General features: G+C 33.9%; 1 protein-coding gene across 1 annotated transcript in view; it reads right to left on the bottom strand.

Annotated features, from left to right (window-relative positions):
* Nucleotides 1-20,263, bottom strand: part of RANBP17 (RAN binding protein 17) — a 377,695-nt gene that overhangs the window by 316,895 nt on the left and 40,537 nt on the right. Inside the window, exons 6-12 of the mRNA XM_064376519.1 lie at nt 14,703-14,807; nt 13,021-13,186; nt 9,822-9,895; nt 7,582-7,701; nt 5,234-5,380; nt 4,497-4,669; nt 1,636-1,829 (exon numbers count right to left, since the gene is read on the bottom strand). Coding sequence (XP_064232589.1) covers nt 1,636-1,829; nt 4,497-4,669; nt 5,234-5,380; nt 7,582-7,701; nt 9,822-9,895; nt 13,021-13,186; nt 14,703-14,807 — 979 coding nt within the window. The remainder of the gene's footprint in view (nt 1-1,635; nt 1,830-4,496; nt 4,670-5,233; nt 5,381-7,581; nt 7,702-9,821; nt 9,896-13,020; nt 13,187-14,702; nt 14,808-20,263) is intronic.

Raw genomic sequence — 20,263 nt, 5'->3', positions numbered from 1 at the left:
TGGAGACCTAAAACATTTACTATTTGGCACTTTAAGAAAAGGTTTGCCATTCCTGACAGAGATTGACGGGAACACTTGAATATTATTGGTTGGATGTCAAGTAGTACAATCACTTCATAAAATAGTTTAACAGTACCACTAAAGCTGAATATATAATGGATAAACACAACAATTGTTACAGGAGCACTGATTTTATTAGCAAAAACCAGAAAACAAATGGCAAGTAACAAGAGAATGCATAAACAAACTGAGGTACATTCAAACAACGTAACAGTGCATGACACAGAAAATGAAGGAACTACAGCTATATGCATCAATATGAGCTGTCATAAATAAAATTCTGAGAAATGATAAGAACAAAGTTGTCAAAGAATAAATATAGTATGAGTTAATTTGTATAAAGTTGAGAAATATGCAAAATCATGTATCATTTTCAGAATGAACACATATGTGGTAAAACTCTGAAGAAAAGGCATGAATTGATAAACACAAAATTCAAGATTGTTAAGTATTTTCTGTTGATAGGAAAGAGGACAGATTTGGAAAGAGGAACAAAAAATGCTGCAAAGGTATTGACAATGATGTGTTGTCTAAGCTAGGTAATAATGTTTGTAGTCACTGCTATTCTCTATGTCTCAATATATAAAAATATCCTTTTATATGAATTTGATATTTAATAATTTTCAAAACTCTACTAGAAGAATAAACCAATAATGAAGAGACTAAATGCTGCAAAAGTGTTAGTTCTCCCCCATTTAATTTGTAAATAAGATACTAATAAAAGAAAAAGAACACTGAAGTAGAGATTATCTCACACTAGCCCCTTGGCAGTATTGTCTGACTTAAAGCAAGATGGACAGATAATAAAGAAAAGGCAATTTAGAAAAACATTATTCAAATGTAAAGGATAATCTTCTAAAGAATTTTTTAAAAGTTAAGATGGGAAATCACTGGAAGTTAATTATGATCCCTTACTAAATTCAGTTTCCAATACAAGATAAACAAATATGAAAAACAACTTCAGAACTATAATTATAAAGTGCTTTCTACTAGAAATTTCCATTCCCATAATGCATCTTATCAAGGACATCTGAAAAATGTATTAATTTTACTCCCTCTGTTCCTGAAAGGACCTAAAAGGATATACAGAAAAATACCTCCTCCTTTGATAAAGGATTAAAAACAAAGTAATGAAGAAACTGAGGAATAAAAATAATCATAAAGCCATAATGAAGGCTAATACATAAAAGCAAAATCATAATGAGATCTAATATTCTTTTTTATTGCTGAAATTGGGTTCTGAGTTTGCAATCAGGTATAGCAAAGAAGAAAACACAAAGAGTTAAAAGATAATTTATGTTCATTAACTATCTGCTCAAGGGCCATTACCAGTTTTTCTAGATATTGATTCCAGAGAGAAGTATATCCTATGAATCTTATATAAAGGAGAATTGAAAAAAAAAATCAATGATCAATTTACCTATATACCCAGGAGGTTAATAAAATGAATGTTTATTAGGGGACCAGGAATTGGGGAAAATACATCAAAATAATTTGCAGTAGAACTATTAATGTGATTAATTATGTTACTTAATATTCAACATAATACTTAGTAGTCATATAAAGCTCACTGACCTTCCTGAATTGTGATGTCCACAGTTATACCAGAAGCTGAATGCAGAAGTTTTTGGTAATTCTGTGCATTTTGGTCAAATAACTGCACAAGAAGAGCACATGTCTTTTCATATTCACATCTGCTGACAGTGCACAACTGCTCCAATTGCTGAAACACAGTAGTAGTATCATCCAGTGGATCATCTAAGTGATCTCTGCAAACACAGAGTAAGTTTGCAGACAACATTAGAATGTGAAGTACTTTTATTCATCACAAATAAACTTTATGTTAAATAAAAACTGTATCATAAAGGAATAAAAAAAACTGAAGCAGGAGGACCACTTGGGGCCAGGTGTTTGAGACCAGCCAGACCAACGTAGCTGAATCCTGTCTCTAAAAATGCAAAAATTAGCTGGGCATGGTGGCACACACCTGTAATCCCAGCTACTGAGGAGGCTGAGGCATGAGAATTGCTTGAACTTGGGAGGTGGAGGTTGCAGTGAGCCAAGATCACGCCACTGCACTCCAGCTGGGGTGACAGAGTGATACTCTGTCTCTAAAAAAAAAAAATAAAATAAAAATAGAAATGTATTAGAAGGTAAAAAATAAAACTGTCTATATCTGAAGATAGTATGATTATGTAAATAGAAAATATTTTTAAAAACACAAAAAAGCTACTCAAATTAATAGGTAAGCTTACTAAGGTCACAGCATACAAGATCAATCTACAAAATGATCTGTATCAGTATATACTGGCAGTGAACAATTAGAAATTGAAATTTCAAAAACAGAATCATACAAAGGCATTAGGAAACATAAGTATCAATTAAATCTATCTAAATGTATGTAAGATCTGAAGGCTAACAACCATAAAACACTTGATGAAAGAAATCAGAGAAGAGCTATATAAATGAAAAGTTAGACATGCTCACAGACTAAGAGACTCAATGTTGTTGACATGTCAATTCTTCCAAGTTAATCTATAGTTTCAATGCAACTCCAGTCAAAATCCCAGCAGAACTTCTTTGTAGAAACTGATAAAACTGATTCAAACATTTATATGAAAAAGCAAAGAAAGCAGAATTGCCAAAACAATTTTTAGAGAGAAAAGCAAGTTAGAGAACTCATACTATCTGGTTTCAAAGCTTATTATAAACCTACAGTAATCAAGACAGGGTACTGGTGAAAGAACAGACACATAGATTAATGAGGACAGAGTCCAGAAATAGAACTACATGTACGTGGTCAATTAAGTTTTGACAAAAGCATAAACACAATTCAATGGAGAAAGGATAGTCTGTTATACAAATGATGTTGAAATAACTGGTCATCTATATGCCAAAAAAAAACAAAAAAAACCTCTAGCCTTACCCCAGGTAATATACAAAAATTAGCCTGAACAAGATCACAGACTAAAATGCAAATTCTAAGAAAATAAAACTTCTAGAAGAAAAAATAAAAGAAAAATCTGTGACTTTGGATTAGTTTCCTTAGGTATAACAACAAAAACATAATATGTAAAAGAAAAAATAAAGAATTAGACTTTGTCAAAATTTAGAATGTCTGCTCTTCTAAAGACTGTTAAGAAAATGAAAAGGCAGGCCGGGCGCGGTGGCTCAAGCCTGTAATCCCAGCACTTTGGGAGGCCGAGGCGGGTGGATCACGAGGTCAAGAGATCGAGACCATCCTGGTCAACATAGTGAAACCTCGTCTCTACTAATACAAAAAATTAGCTGGGCATGGTGGCGCGTGCCTGTAATCCCAGCTACTCAGGAGGCTGAGGCAGGAGAATTGCCTGAACCCAGGAGGCGGAGGTTGCGGTGAGCCGAGATCGCGCCATTGCACTCCAGCCTGGGTATCAAGAGCGAAACTCCGTCTCAAAAAAAAAAAAAAAAAAGAAAATGAAAAGGCAAATAACAGAGAAAATATTTTGAAAACACATAATTAGAAAGACTTGTGAAGAAAATATACAGACTGCTCAAATCTCAATATTAAGAAAATATACATCCCAATTAAAAAATGAGAAACGGATTTGACTAGCATATTATCAATGAGTACATACAAATGGTAATAAGTGCATGAAAATATGCTCAACATTATTAGTCATTAAGGAAAAACCACAAGGAGGTAACACTACACACCTATTAGAATGAGTAAAATTTTTTAAAACCAACAATATCAAGTGCAAGCGAGAACACAGAGCAATTGAATTTTTCATACATTGCGAGTGGGAATGCAAAATGGTACAGCCGCTTTGGAAAATAGTTTGGCAGCTTCTTATGAAGTAAAATATATAATTACTATACATCCCAGGAATCCCACAACTAGGTATTTACCCAAGAGAAACAAAAACTTATGTTCATACAAAATCTGTGGAGTATTTACATCAGTTTTATTTAAAATTGCCAAAAACATAAACAACTCAAATGTCCAGCAACAGGCGAATGGGTAAACAAACTGATATATCCATAAAAATGGAATAATACTCAGCAATTTAAAAAAAGTATTAACACAACACAGAGGAATCTCAAATGCATTATGCTAAGTGGAAAAAAAATCAGACTAAAAAGCTGCATACTCTATGATTTCATTTATACAACATTCCAGAAAAGGCAAAAAAGTTACAGGACACAAAACAAATCAGTAACTGCCAGAGATGAGGGTGAGGAGGGAGTTGACTAAAAAGGGAGCCGAAAGAACTTTCTGGGCTGATGGGACTATTCTCTATCTCACTTGTGATGGCAGTTATACAACTGTATGCACTTGTCAGAAATCATATAACTGTACACTAAAAAGGGTGAATTTTAAATTTATACCTGAATCTTAAAGAAATTCCAAGATGCAAAAGGAAATACAACAAAAACATTTAGTTTTTCAATACCTCACAACTATGGCAACCGATTCCAACCGAGACGTGATAAAGGCCTTCGTAATTTCTGGTGCATAAGTGTCTAGTAGGTGCGGTTCAGTTGATTTCACAAAGGGAACTGATGCTACCATCCTTTGCCACAGAGTTAATAAATAATGAATACTGTTAGGAGCAAATTCCCAATGCTACAAAGAAATAAAGCAGAAGTTATTTAAAATATTACATCTTCCTACAATAAGAATTACAGAACAAAATTACTAAACATACATTTTTAAATTAACTTTTATTCTTATCATATAATTAATACTTAATATAGTAAATTTATAAGTGCAAAAAAGTATAAAGAAACCAACATCTCTATTATTCTATAACCCAGAGTAACATTAAAATGTTACTCTACTTCCCTCTAATCATTCCATGAATATTTTTCAGAGTTGACATCATGTGAAAAATATGGTTTTGTAACCTCTCCCTTAAACTTACAAAAAGAACTTTTCTATAACATAATCTGCAAAAATTTTATTTCTTCACACAGATTTTATTATAGTTTCTCAAGCCATTCTTCAATTATTAAGTAGCATCTCAATTTTTGTTATATACATTGCAATGAACTTTACCTAAAACTGCAATGAACATTTCCAGCAAAGTAATCAAATTAATAGATATTTTTAAAATACCCCCACCAATCCTTACTAAGAAGTTGTTTAAAAATTGGCTACAGTTTAACGTAATTACATATTTTTACCTACCTGTAGGCTAGCAATGGTAAAATTAGCAATCAATCTGATAACTTCAGGATATTCTTTCACCGTAACTAATTCTCCCAGCTGATAATTTGTCTTTAAACGAGCCAAAAATCGACAAAATTCATGGTAATTACTTGGATCAGACAAACCCTAAATTATGAGACAAAAAGAAAGGCTTAAAAACAAACCAACCTACTAACAGTAAAATCAGTAAAAGCCCAAAGCATCTTAAGTCTCCCAATTTTCATGGGTACTTACTTAAAATACTCTGTGTCAATTGGGTAGTTAACAACGTAAAAAAAAAAGATCAAGGGATTCCTGCTAGGTTTAGTTTTGTCATCAATGATTAATAATAAGGAATCCAAAGTAGAGGCCTAGAAAGAAGATCTGCAACACAATGACTAAATTATAATGTTTGAGAAGCTATTATAGTACGAGAGAGAGAGAGAGAGAGACAGACAGACAGAGAGAGAGAGAAAGAGAGAGAGGGAGAGAGAGGGAGTGTGTGTGTGTGTACACTGTGGCTTAAACAGAAGTCAACGAAGGACCTGAAAAATACTTAGGATTAAAAGTAAGAATAAGTACTTGAAACGCTAGGAAAGAACAATACTTACCAAACTTAAATGGTGTGTATGAACACACAAATAACAGAACTTTTCTTAAATAAACAAATATTTATTGAGTATCTACAGGCACTGTACCCTCAAGCAACTCCATGTCTCTAGACAGTCATTCAAACAATTTACTGCAATGTAAGGAATAAAGTTGAACAAATAACAAAAGTTTAGCAAAAAAAACACAAAATTTACACAGGGAAATTTTGGAGGAAGGTAGATTAAAAGGAAAGAACAAAAAAGGTCTGCTCAGTTGTCTGCAAGCTCCTTGAAAACAGTTTTAGTATGCACTGTAGCTGACATGAAACAGAATTTAAAAAGTATCTCTGTAAAACTGAAAGTCTCTAAGCAATTTCATTCATAGGAGCTCCATGAAATATATAGAAAATGGTATCTATTAAGGACAAATAACAAAAAAAATTTTTTGTAATCATATCTTTAAAACATGTTTGTGATTCTAAAATAATCTAATGCTCATACCAACTTTTACAGCCATGAAACATCAACAACATGAGGATGTTAGATAATCATTTAAAAGAAATTATTAGGCATTAGCATATTATCTTCCACCTACTGGTTGATGATATTGAGTTAACTAAAAATTTTAAAGTACATTGGTAAAATCCTCTTTATCAGCATCACAGGAAATTTCACAGTTATACTAACATTGAAAAGATAAAATAAATGCATAACCCATAAAATACTTCTGAGAACTTGCAAAAACAATTGCTTTCTGTAGAACAAACATTCTTACTGAACAAAGATATTATATGTCACTCCCCAAAATTTATTAATAACCAAGAAAATTAGATAAGCCTCCTTAAATTATTTAACCTTTAAAGGTCTGTATTTTACAACTATTTTAAATCAAAAACAAAAGTAAAAAAAAATATTTTATCTAAGCACCCAAAATCATTCATTAACAGCAGCTTTGCAATTCTCTGAAATGAATATTGGCATTGAAGCTCTCAAGTTAATGCAGGAAAGATTTTAAAATCTACAAAGTCTTACTTGTCCACAAGAGGGCAAGAAAACATTATTTCATAATTTAAGGCCACTTGCTCCAATATTAACATTCAGATTTATATTAAGTCTTCTAGTTCAGAAGGTGGACAAACTAATCACTTTAGTAGTTTAAGAAGTGCAAGCAAAGAAATGTAATACAATAGTAAAAGACAGAAGCATAATAAGATAATTTCTAATCACATCTGCTTAAAGAAAAAAGTAAGAGAAACACAGAAGTCAGCCATGGAAACAACCATTTTTTAAAACTACCCATTTCTACTACAACTCAGATCTAAGGGCCGGGCGCAGTGTGGCTCAGGTCTATAAGCCCAGCACTTTGGGAGGCTGAGGCAGGTGGATCACTTAAGGTCAGGAGTTCAAGACCAGCCAGGCCAAAATGGCGACACCCAGTCTCTACTAAAAATACAAAAATTAGCAGGGGTGGTGGCACACACCTTAATCCCAGCTACTCAAGAGGCTGAGGCAGGAGAGTCACTCGAACCAGGGAGGCAGAGGTTGCAATGAGCCAAGATTGCACCACTGAACTCCAGCCTGGGCAACAGAGCAAGACTCCACCTCAAAAAAAGAAAAAGAGAGAGAGAGATCTAAGGAAGATAAATATGATACTAAATATTTTCTTCCAGAATCATAATAAATTCATAAGTTTATTATGTGCCTTTAGCAGAAAAACTGTATCTCTATATGCTAAATATTAAATTACTTCATAAATACCTGAGGGTTTTCAAGTATCCTTTTTACTCCCTTAATTAAATTACCAAGGTACTTGGCACGTTCAGGACTGTTAAATAGGGACCTTCTTGTCGAAGCAAACTGAACTAAACATGATAGTGCCTAAAAAATACCAAAAAAATTTCATTTCAATTTTCAAAGTAACTGTGGCCACACATAAGGAATACTAGTCTTTACATATAAAATGAATTTAATTTTAATGCATTATAAATATAATGCTTTATAATGCAATATAAAAAGCATTATAGGACATAAAAATAATGAAAACCAAATATCATCAACCATTCTCACCACCCACAATTCTTCCTTCTACCCCATCATTAAAATTCCTATTTGTATGTATTCACCTCTAATGTTTTTTCATTAACAATATCTGCCAGTTCAGGGCCTGGAAATGCTATACATATAACAGGTTCTCAATTGTTTATGATGCCCCGTTCCATTTTCTAATGAATCAAGTTTTCTACCAAAAAGAAAAATATGGTTTTGTGGTACAATATGTTTGGGAAATAGTGCACATTATGTACTGTGGTATCTTGCAGGAGGGGGTGGGGGGAATCTGTAATTTAATCCAACATATTCCAAATTTAGTTGGTCAAGGACTATTTTACACCGTCATTAGCATCTTAAAAAATAGTCTGAAAACGGTGCTGGAACAGGTAGGTACTTCATGGTGAGAAACGAGACAAAAATCAAATAATGCCCTTTAGATGTGCTCCAGTTTGTCACGGCCCCTACCATTAGAACCTAAAATCCAAATTAAAAATAAAAACTCCTTAAAAAATAATTTAAAAAATAAAAGTAAATAAATAAATAAAAATAAAAAAATAAAAACTCCTTAGAAAACTCAGAAGTACAAGTATGGGAACCACTAGTGTATTAAAAACACCTGGGGTTTGGGGGCAAAAAAGACCTGTGTTTGAATCTCAATGCCAATATTTTCTTTGTTGCCCTGGAGGAAGTCATTTAGTCAATCTGGGTCTGTTTTCTGTTTTTCTGCATCTATATAGTGAGGATTTTATTATTCACCTTTCAGGGCCACTTTGAGGATTGAGATAAGTATCATACAGTAAGTAGGACATGTCCAACAATGTTTGTTACTATCTCTCAAAGTAGTTGTTTTCTACTTTATTATTTAAGCACTGGTACCTTTTTTGTCTTATTCTAAAATATAATTACATGAAACCATGTTTTTTAAACAACTAAAAGCAAAACTATTGTGACTGAAAGACAGAGGCTGTGGCCCTAACCAGAAACATGAGGTACCCTGAGAAACTCAGTATAAAAAGCACTACCTTAAACTCTAGATTCAAGAGACATGTTTTTTTTAAAAAGGATATTTTTGTGAATGCATTCCTCCCTTTAGGCAATAAGATATCTAAACAAACAAACCACTGATATATACTTTAAATCGGGAATATCTTTTTTCAGAAAAATGGAAACATTAGCACTCCTCACCTTTACTTCTGTAAGTTTAAACATTAAACGTAGAATTTTTAAATAACCTATGATACTAAATATTTTCTTCCAGAATCATAATAAATTCATGATGAGTTTATTATGTGCCTTTAGCAGAAAAACTGTATCTCTATATGCTAAATATTAAATTACTGCATAAATACCTGAGGGTTTTAGACTCTGCTATATGAAGCTCAGAGTTTCAGAGTTCTATATAACTGTAGAGTATCAAGAACTTTTTGAGCACGCAATAGAATTTACACTGATTCAAAAAATAAATAAAAACTGGTTTGATGCGCAAAATTCAAGTGAGTAGATCCCCTTTGTTTCTTATTCAGAGATCTGGAGGGGGCAGCCTGTCAAACCTAAGACATGGAGCCAGGCAAGGCTGAGCAAGAGTTAGAGAAAGGTAGTAGAAGGGAAAGTCCTCATGTGGTTGTGGACTTTGGCCCTGCGGGAACTGAATAGGAAAAATATATGTATTTAGAGACTCGTATGTTGTCCTGGCTCTGGGCAAGAGCTAAATCAACAATTACTAGTTCTAGGCTCACCCATGAAATAAAATGTAATGTTGACAAAATAAACAAAATTTGACAAATAGTTTAAGCAGTATACATCTCAGAAAACATATGAAATTGTAGTGAAAAGTAAACACAATCGAATATATAAACAGAATTTTTGAAGTAAACATATGCCACCCCTTACTTAAATTAGATAAAATTCACAGGTACTTTTTAATGAAGTAATGAATGACTTTTACTTACTAACTGAGACAGTAGCGGTGGAAGTGAATGATACAAATTGAAGAAAAGATCCAATGTTTCTGGTTCCAGAAAAACTGGGGAAAAAAATTATTTTCTAACACCATTACTTTCAATTCAGTGATCTTAAAAAAGTAAGACAATATCATACAAACTGAGAAATCCCAGACCTCTGCAAGTGGCCACTCCTTCCAGTTAGGCCTATTTTTAATTTCTAGCCTACTGTCCTTTGAAAGATGAAATAATACAGAGAGAAATTAATTAGCTAGGCATCTCTATGGAGCACACAGTTTGAACTGGGAGAATCTCCTTACTATTTTCATTTGTATTAAAGTAATATAAACACTGAGAATTCAAACAGTATCAAAAACTAAACAGTACTAAAAAGCTCATTAAAAAAGAACTGTATCCTATCCCATTCCAACTGCTTTTCAACTCGTTTGTTTGTTTGAGACAGATTCTCACTCTATTGCCAGGCTGCAGTGCAGTGGCAAGATCCCGGCTCACTGAAACCTCTGCTTCCTGGGTTCAAGTGATTCTCCTGCCTCAGCGTCCGAAGTAACTGGGACTACAGGCGCACACCACCACACCCAGCTAATTTTTGTATTTTTTAGTCGAGACAGGGTTTCACCATGTTGGCCAGGAGGGTCTCGATCTCTTGACCTCATGATCTACCCACCTCAGCCTCCCAAAGTGCTGGGATTACAGGCGTGAACCACTGCATCCAGCCCAACTCTTTTAGCTATAATTACATTCATGCTTCCAAATAATAGCCTATACTACTATTCCTTCATTTGATTGTTTTACTTTAGACATCAACTGCATTCCTATTACAGTGTGTAAGGCTTTAGCTGTCTAATCACCGATGCCACATCCCTACCATGCCTACCACTCTCTCCACAATCAATCCTCTCAAAAACATCCACTATTATCACAATTTGTGATTAAATCAATTCTATGTGTTTACATTTATTATGACTATGTAAATAATATTAACAACTGAGGTATAATTACATCACATTTCTAATACTCCCTGAACTTAGTCATAGCATCTTTTCTGTGCTTAGTTATGTATCTGTCACTAATTCTTTCCAAATATCTCACAGATTGGCGCAATGTTCTCCATGACATGTTCCAATCCATCAATAGCATCAAATAACCCATGATTTGGATTCACCCACCCCTACCTCCCAGAGCCTTCAAATTGAACTGGTTCCTCCTTAACTTTGTTATACAACTGTAGCCGTTTTATGTCTGTCCACTGTCATCTTGTGTTGAAGTACCCATTTCCCAAATTCTATTATCTTCCACTTTCTTGGCTTGTACATCAAGTAGCTTCCTGAGAGCAAGTACATAGGGGATAAATTTTGGAAAGGCTCACATATCTGAAAATGTCTTTATTCTATGTTAGACTTGATAAATTTGGTCTAGTTTGAAAACAATTTTCCCTCAGAAGTCTGAAGATACTACTCTATTGTCTTCTAGCTTTCAGTGCTGCTATTGAGAAGTCTAATACCTTCTTGGCCCCAATCCTTTGTAGGAAAAGATTTAGTTTTATTCTTTTTGGAAGGTTTTAGAATTTTTTTTCTTTATCCTTCCTATTCTAAAATGTCATGATTATAAAGCTTAGTGTACATCATTTTCATTCATTATGCTGGGAACTTAGTGGGATCTTTCAATCCAAAAATGCATACCCTTTAGTGCTGAGAGCATTCTGGAGTACTATCTGTTTGCAAATTTCCTTCTTTGTCCATCCTCTCCTTCTAGAACTCCTAACCATCACACCTCCTTAATTTCATCTTCTAGTTTTCTTATTTTTTTTTTCCTCCTATCAAAAATCTCTTTGCTTTTTTGTTCTGTATTCTAGGAGATTGTGTTAACTTTGTCTTCCAACTTTTCTACTGGATGTTTTATTTTGGCAACTGTCCTGTAAATCTGGAACATTCTCTGAACTTTCCTTTTTAAAACAATATCCTGTTCTTGCTTCAGGGATGCATTATCTCTCTGAGCACATTCATCATATCTTTCTGAAGTTTATTTCTACTCTTCACCTTGTCTCTGTTACTATTAATTACCCTCCATTTTACAATTAAACTTTTTGAGATAATTGTAGATTCATACCCAGTTGCCAAAAAAAAAAAAAAAGAAAGAAAGACCCCATGAACTCTTACCCATTACACTACAATGGTAATTTCTTGCAAAACTATAGTATAATATCTCAACTAGGAAACTCATATTGATACAATCCACAATCGTATTCAGATTTCCTAGTTTCACATTACTTTGGTGTGGAGATATATGTGTTTAGTCTGTGAAATTTTTTATTACATGTGTTGGTTCATGTTTCCATCACCACAGTCAAGATACAGACACAGAGTCCCCTTTTGTTGTTGAAGTATCTGATCTCCATGTTAGAAGTTTTCACAAAATTAATGCTGTTCCTCTATTATATCTGGTATCCATGAACATGAGGCCTCTCCAATTTTATTTCTTGAGGAAAAAAGCTCTGGTCTTGGAAAGTAAAGAAGTAGCACAGGCAGAGAAAAGGGAGGAAAAGGCAGTTACCTAGCTGCACAGGTGGTAGAGAAGATCCTGGAGAGTTTTGACTGTTCAGAGCACAGACTTTTTATCAAGCCCCATCAGCCCCAATTCCCATTTCTGACTTCAGAGGTACCTTAGGTGCCACCATTTTTCTGGGACATGAGAGAACAAATTAGCTTCCTTTTTCTTGGTATCCCTTTCTATAAGCAAGTTGCAACTCTGTTCTTCTAGGTCATTTACTCTAATTCGTTCTTTTTATAACACTGAAAAATATGTTGACATCTCTTGCTAACTCTTCATGCTAAACTTTTTTTTTCTCATGACGACCCTTCACACTAAGCTTTTTTCTTATTTGACCTCCAAGTGGGATCCTGTCCCACTCTGTTTATCTGAAAGTTTCAGAGTGCTTGATTTTCTTCCCAAATCTGCTCTCCATTTAGCTCTAGTGCTGTCTTTGTTTTTCTTTTTTCCAAAATCAAAATATGGAAGTTACTATAATACAAATTGCAGAAAAAATTTCAATATCAGCCATCAGCAGCTACTTTGGGTTACAAATCCATTTGAACTCTTTTTTATTTCCTAGCAAAAGGTAACTATATACAGGGAAACTATATTGCCTAATACTATGACTTTTATGTTGATGACCAAAATTTTTTCTTACTTGTTCTCCAAGTTGTTGGAATCTGCACTGTGCAAAGATCATCTGCAGATTCATCTGCTGAACTGCCAATGAAGTCAAAGTTAAGGCAGTTAAGGACCAGTTTCAAGACCTGCATTACCAGATTTTGCTGACATTGATCCTGAAGATTTAAAGGTTTGGCCAACACCTGAAAAAAGTACAAAATCAAATATAACACTGTGAAATACATCAATAAATTTACACCTCATGAATTAAAATAATTTTTCAATGTCAAATGAAAACTAGTAAGAGTTTACAAAGTTATACTATTCCATATATGGGAAAGTAATGTTACTTTCTTCAATAAAAACTGGATTAACTTCATGCATAAAAGAACCACATTCAGCTAATAAAGGCAATCAAAACTGTTTGAATGTTGGAGAACACTCACAAAGCTTCTGGAAAAAAATGCTATTTCCAAAATAATGCCCATTCTCACACAAACCAAAAACAATTATACCTTTTAGAGATTATGTTATGAAATATTTATGGAGGAAATTATATGAAATTTGGGATTCTGCTTGAAGAATAATATAAAAAGAAGTGGGTAAATAGGAATAGAGAGGAAACAAGACTAGCCATGAGTTGCTACTGTTTAACTGGCTGATAGGTTAACTGGTTATACTCTTCTATCTACTTTTGTGTATGTTAAATTTTTCCATGCTAAAAGAAAAAATTTAAGATAATAGAATGTCTTTGGGTCTGACCTAGTGTGGCAGTTGTCATGTTACTATACCAAAGAATTGAAATAATTGGAAAGTAGTGCTTACTGGAGCATACTTTTGGGAAATGCTGTATTACACCAATTATCAAGCTTGAACAGCATGATGAAGTCCCTATATTATACAAGAGAATACAATATCATTATGAATCATGCTATCACTAATGTTCAATAGGGCACTAAGTAGCTAATGGGGAAGTATTATTTCCCAAAGAAATTGATAAAGTCAACGATCTTGGCTAAACTATGAATAAATTTTGATAGTTGATAAATCAGGAAAGTATTATCATTTCATTTTTCATCTGCATCCTATCCAAATATAAGCAGGAAGATAAAGAAACTTATACTCAATTAGCTTCTTTAATTAAAGAATCTATGCTGGGAAGGCAATGAAACTACTATCTAAAGACGAGTTACTAGATTCCCTTTGGATTTCACCTTACCATATGTCTAGTGAGTAAAAGTGAATTTTTTGGAACTGCTTACAGATTTACGCAAATTTACTCTACTTAAGTCTGTCCACAATAATTCCTTAAAAGGCAAAATTGGGGGGAAAATCCAACTGAAATTCTTTTTTTTTTTTTTTTTTTTTTTGAGACAGAGTTTCGCTCTTGTTACCCGGGCTGGAGTGCAATGGCGCGATCTCGGCTCACTGCAACCTCCGCCTCCTGGGTTCAGGCAATTCTCCTGCCTCAGCCTCCTGAGTAGCTGGGATTACAGGCACGTGCCACCATGCCCAGCTAATTTTTTGTATTTTTAGTAGAGACGGTGTTTCATCATGTTGACCAGGATGGTCTCGATCTCTTGACCTTGTGATCCACCCGCCTCGGCCTCCCAAAGTGCTGGGATTACAGGCGTGAGCCACCACGCCCAGCCCAACTGAAATTCTTTTGAAACTTTTAAGATTTCCCAAATGTTCTAACTAGGAAGTTGAATAACTTACCTCTTTTAAAAGAGAGCATGCCAGCACTAAAATGTCTTTGAGAGAAGTATCACGAAATGAGGTAGCTATTTTCCTGTGTTTTGCTGAAGGTCTGGAATAATCAATCTAAAAAGATAAAGATGAAATTAGTTTAACCAGGCCTATAAAAAATCAAAGCAAAGTTTACTAAGAAAAAAAATAAACGGAAATAAACTTGAGTAGAATCCAAGTTTCTAGACTATTTCAATTTAATGCTCTTCCTACGACCCATACTGATCCCAACATTAAAAGCCAAAGTTGATCAGTTTCAGAGGCAGTATAAACAATACAGATTATAAAATAAAAATAGATACCAAGACTCCTGAACCATGTACCTTATTTCACACCATGCAGTAACAACCTCCCTGTTCCTCAGATTCCACCTGTAAAATGAGGACTCTCCAAGATAATCTCCAAATTCTAAATTTGTCTATGAATGAGCAAACTGAATTAGCCACAGAAAAATTCTTCTAGTTGAAAGTGGTATTTCTATAACTACCATATATGTCATTGGTTCATGTATCTTTGATACTATGAAAAGAAACCAAGGCAGAAATTATAAATAATCAGAAATCTGATTTATTATATAAGCAATAGTATGTTCCCTCTAAATATTTTATTAGCTAATGACAAATAATTTTTAAGAGTAAACTAAGACTAAGAGCTTAGGCCTCTAACCTAAAATGTAGATATTCAAAATTATACTATTAATACCATCAATATTTCCATTTATCAATAGGAAACAGTCAAACAAAGCTGAAGTCTGATACTAATACTAACATTAACACTACGGTCTACAGTTGGTACAGCATTACTGTTTATTCTTATTGCTATCTGGAAGAAGAAAATAAACCATTTTCCTTGCTAATGTTTATAGATTTGAAAGAAGCAATGGGCTCAAAATTGATTATGTGATACTTCCTAAGCTCAAACATATAATTTACGCTATAATCAATTGCCACATTTACTTATGAAACATGAAACATAACAAAAGGTCAAATGATTACACAAAGTAGTTATGGAATCTATACCCAAAGTGCAAGATTTAAATTAGCAGTTTCAGTGTTTTTTTTTTTTTTTCCAACTTTCATTTTAGCTTGAGGGGGTACATGTTAAGGTTTATTGCCTGGATATATTGCATGATGCTGAGGTTTCTGAATGATCCTGTCACTCAAAAGTTACTTTTTCAATCCCTGTCCCCTTCTCTCTCTCTCCTGTCTAGTGGTCCATAGTTTCTATTGTTGCCAACTTTATGTCCACAAGTATCTAATGTTTAGCTCCCACTGGCAAGTAATAACACGTGGTTTTTGGTTTTCTGTTCCTGCATTAATTTGCTTAGGATAATGGCCTCCAGCTGCATCCATGTTGCTGCAAAGGACATGATTTCATTATTTTTTGTGGCTGCATAATATTCTATGGTATACGGGTATTTTCTTTATCCAATCCACCATCAATGGGCACTAAGGTTGATTCCATGCCTTTGCTGTTCTGAATAGTGCTGCAATGAACATATAAGTGCACGTTTCTTTTTGATAGATTTGGGTTTTAGGGGATATATACTCAGTAATAGGATTGCTGGGTTGAATAGCAGTTCTGTTTCAAGTTCTTTGAGAAATCTCCAAACTCTTTTCCACAGTGGCTGAACTAATTTACATTCCCAGCAACAGTATATAAGAGTTCCCTTTTCTCCACAGCCTTGCCAGCATCTGTGGTTTTCTGACTTTTTAGTAATAGCCATTCTGACTGGTGTGAGATGGTATTTCATTGTGATTTTGCTTTGCATTTCTATGATGATTTGTGACACGGAACAACACTTCATGTCTGCTGCCTTCTTTTGACAAGTGTCTGTTCATGTCTTTTCCCTGCCTCTCTTGATTAATTTAAATCAAACCTCAAAGTCTGTCTCTCCTACAATGCTTCTCCCTCAATATATAAAAATATTTTTTCCTTAATACAAATTAAAAGCAAACAGCATTATCATTGCTATTTGTAAAGTACTCTTCATGTATTATTTCATCTATTCCTCAAAACTAATCTGTGAGATACACTTTATCTTTTTAAAGCACATGAATTTTGAAATAAAGGATGATTTTTACAAGATGAGAAATTCAAGTTACAGGCACACTATCTTAGACTAACTTCTCACTCTCGTCCATATTATGGAAAGACACTTAGGTGTACTGAGCACTTCCTACACTAAGTCAGTCCTGTGCTAGTTAATATAATCTTAGTAAGATCCATGCAAATAGTTGTCATTCTCATTTTACAGGTAACAATATGTAAGTTTTAAAGAAGCTAAGAAGTTTGTAAAAGGTAACAATAGAGCTAAAATACAACTCCATGTCTTATCCCAGAGTTATAATCAAGGACTGAATGCTTATTTTCCTTGGGTTACTAATTTACATATCCAATCTTTTGAGAAGGATTACACATCCATTTTCTATTGCATATATATGCCTCTACCATGGAGACACAGGGTATATTACTTCTTAATTACTAGATGGTGAATATACTCCAGGAACAGAAAATCTAGCTTCTAAAACAGCAGGATAACTTACACAATCTCCTGCCTTTTAGGAAAACTCAAGTGTAGATCTTTTTCTTAAAAGACATATCCTATTATGGATACTACATGAATTTAACTGGCTCACATCTGATAACTAGAATATTTAATTATCCTCATGCATTATAGCTCTCCCTACTTCCTGGTTCAGAAATGCTTAATAAATGATAATTATAATTGTAAATGTCATAAAATATGGCTGAATGAAATGTTTCCACAGAAGCCATATATATTTTTCACCACATAAAGCCAAAATCACACTTCAGATTTTAAAGCTTTTCTTAAAAGGTACTTGGTTCAATGCAAGAAAAGCTTGGACTATCTTGTGAGAGAAGGTAAGAAAGCAATCAAAAGAATGGTGAGGAAATGTCAAATGGACACAAAAATCAGCTTGAAAAACGTCCTATTGGTCAAAGCTTGGAAAAATCTGAGCCACAAAGCAAATAATGTTAGCAATGAATTATAAGTGTTAAATAAAATGAAACCAGGAATCCATATTAATATAAATTAACAAATAAGTTGAAAGTCTGGTAAGGAACAAGATATTTTCAGAGTCTTAAGTACCTCTTCACAAAATATGTATTAAATACAACAGGGAAAGGAATAAGTCTACAACTGGGGAGCCTGGAGGAGTCCATCTTCATTAAGAGATCAAAGTGAACATCATCAGTAATGTGACAAATCATGTGCTTCCTGACAGAAGGCAATGAGATGGCCACAGTATCATTTCTGTGATATTCCTGACAAATTCACATGAGCTGAATCTAGTAATGAGGAAATATCAGCCAATCCCAAACTGAGGGACATTTTACAAAACAACTGGCCTGTAATCTTCATAAATGTCAAGGATGGCTGGACGCAGTGGCTCACGCCTATAATATCCCAGCACTTTGGGAGGCCAAGGCAGGCGGATCACAGGGTCAGGAGATTGAGTCATCCTGGCCAACATGGTGAAACCCTGCCTCTACTAAAAATACAAAAATTAGCTGGGCATGGTGGCGAGTACCTATAGTCCCAGCTACTCAGGCTGAGGCAGGAGAATTGCTTGAATCCACGAGGCAGAGGCTGCAGTGAGTCGAGATCACGCCACTGTACTCCAGTCTGGGCGACAGAGCAAGACTCTGTCTCAAAAAAAAAAAAAAAAAAAAAAGTCAAGGGCATGAAAGTGAAAAAGATTGAGAAATTTTTCCAGATCGAAGGAGACTAATAAAACATAGGAACTAAATGTGATACATAATCCTAATCCGGTTCTTTTGCTAGAAAGAACATTTTGAGGATAACTGGTAAAACTTGAATGGGGTATGAGGATTAGATAGTGGGAATAATTCCAGTGTTCATTTTCTGATTTAAAGGTTGTATTGAGGTAATGTAGAAGAATATCCTTGTGTGTAGAAAATACACTAAAGTCCCTGGTCGAAGAGAATCATGTTGGCAACTTAGTATCAAATAGTTGAGAAAAAACTTCCCTGTACTATACTTGCAACTTTTCTGTAAGTTTGCTAATTTTTTAAAAAAGTTACCCTATTGGTCTCTAAACTACACATTTATTAGAACTTCACATTAACTAGCCTTATTTCAGTGATAATCTAAACACAGCAAACTCTCACTTCCAGGGCAGGCAGACTATTTTTCTATTATGCTGAGAAACAGGGAATTAATCAAATTGCTAATTTTTAAATTAGCAAAAAGTTGTATAATGAAAATGATAGGTACATGAGGTTATCATACTATTCACTTTTATGAAAATATTTATACTTTTTTTAGAAGGAAGCTACAGTTCTTTAGACATATTTAGAGTTCAATAAGATTATACATTTCATAATATCTCTGCTGAGACAATATTAGTTATAGATACCTATGTACACACAAACACACAGCACATACTCTGGGGTGGAGAAGTCAGGACGGTGATGGTCATGATAAATTAAGAGGTAACTTTAAATTTTAGAAATCCTTCCTAAAAATCTAAAAATACTTTCTAATTCCTGATTGAGCACAAGTAGCAAATGATTATTTGGGAATTTTTTTATGCACATGGCTATACTGTTACTCCAAAGGGAGCTGGCAAGTGGTCCTGGGTATCCAAGCTCTCCTACATATATACGCCTATACGCATGCATGGACACGCACGCACATGCAAACACATACCACTCAAGATGACAGTTTTTAAATTCAAACACTACATTCCTCTTTATTATAAAAGTATTCCATAGAGAATCCAACTTCCGCTTTCATTCTGTTTAGAACCATGTTACGTGCAAAAGGAAAAGGTAATAACATGTTCAGATCATAAAAGCACCGTTGGGGAGAAGTATAGCTTTTGACAACTCCCCCTGTACAGGGTAAAAATCCAAACTCGAAGTCATAAAGTGCCAAAAGATCTGTTTTTTTAAAAAATGAACATTTATTATAAAAATCAACTGGTTTGATGAGAAAGTAATTATTTAAAAAATTTAATACAAATAAATGTTAAGTGTACAAATTAGGATTCTTCTGAGCAAAAAAGTTGTTATCCAAAGAAGAAACAAAACCTCCTTAATGGATATAATAAAACCTATCCCTGAATTGTTAGTGGATATTACACAGAAACATTTATATTGTGTTCCTCTACTCCCAGTACCTACTTTTGCAGAATCAGGAGAATTTAAATAGAATATCAAAATATAAATAATTATAAAAATACATCTGTATAAGATGTTTATTGGAGACATGATTATTAGTGCATAAATGCCTAAGTATGAGGTTATAAATACAGCAAAATACTGAAGAACTCCATTCTCTCAATTTTAGAAAAGGGGACTTTTCTGAAGATAAATGTTTGAAGTTCAGGTACTAGGATTTCACTAATTTCACACACTGGTATTACCAACAAACTGTGATTAAACAGAAATAACTCTTTTAGACAAAAACATTTCCTAATATGAAAAACAAACTAGACTTTCTGAATTCAGAAAAATGCTGAAACAGAAAGGTGAGAAAA

The sequence above is a fragment of the Aotus nancymaae genome, unplaced genomic scaffold (genome assembly GCF_030222135.1).
Source record: "Aotus nancymaae isolate 86718 unplaced genomic scaffold, 86718_ANA_hifiasm-v0.15.2.pri h1tg000015l_1, whole genome shotgun sequence".
Lineage (NCBI taxonomy): Eukaryota > Metazoa > Chordata > Mammalia > Primates > Aotidae > Aotus > Aotus nancymaae.
Note: the sequence above shows the minus strand (reverse complement) of the source record. Positions and strands in the feature narration are given on the sequence as shown.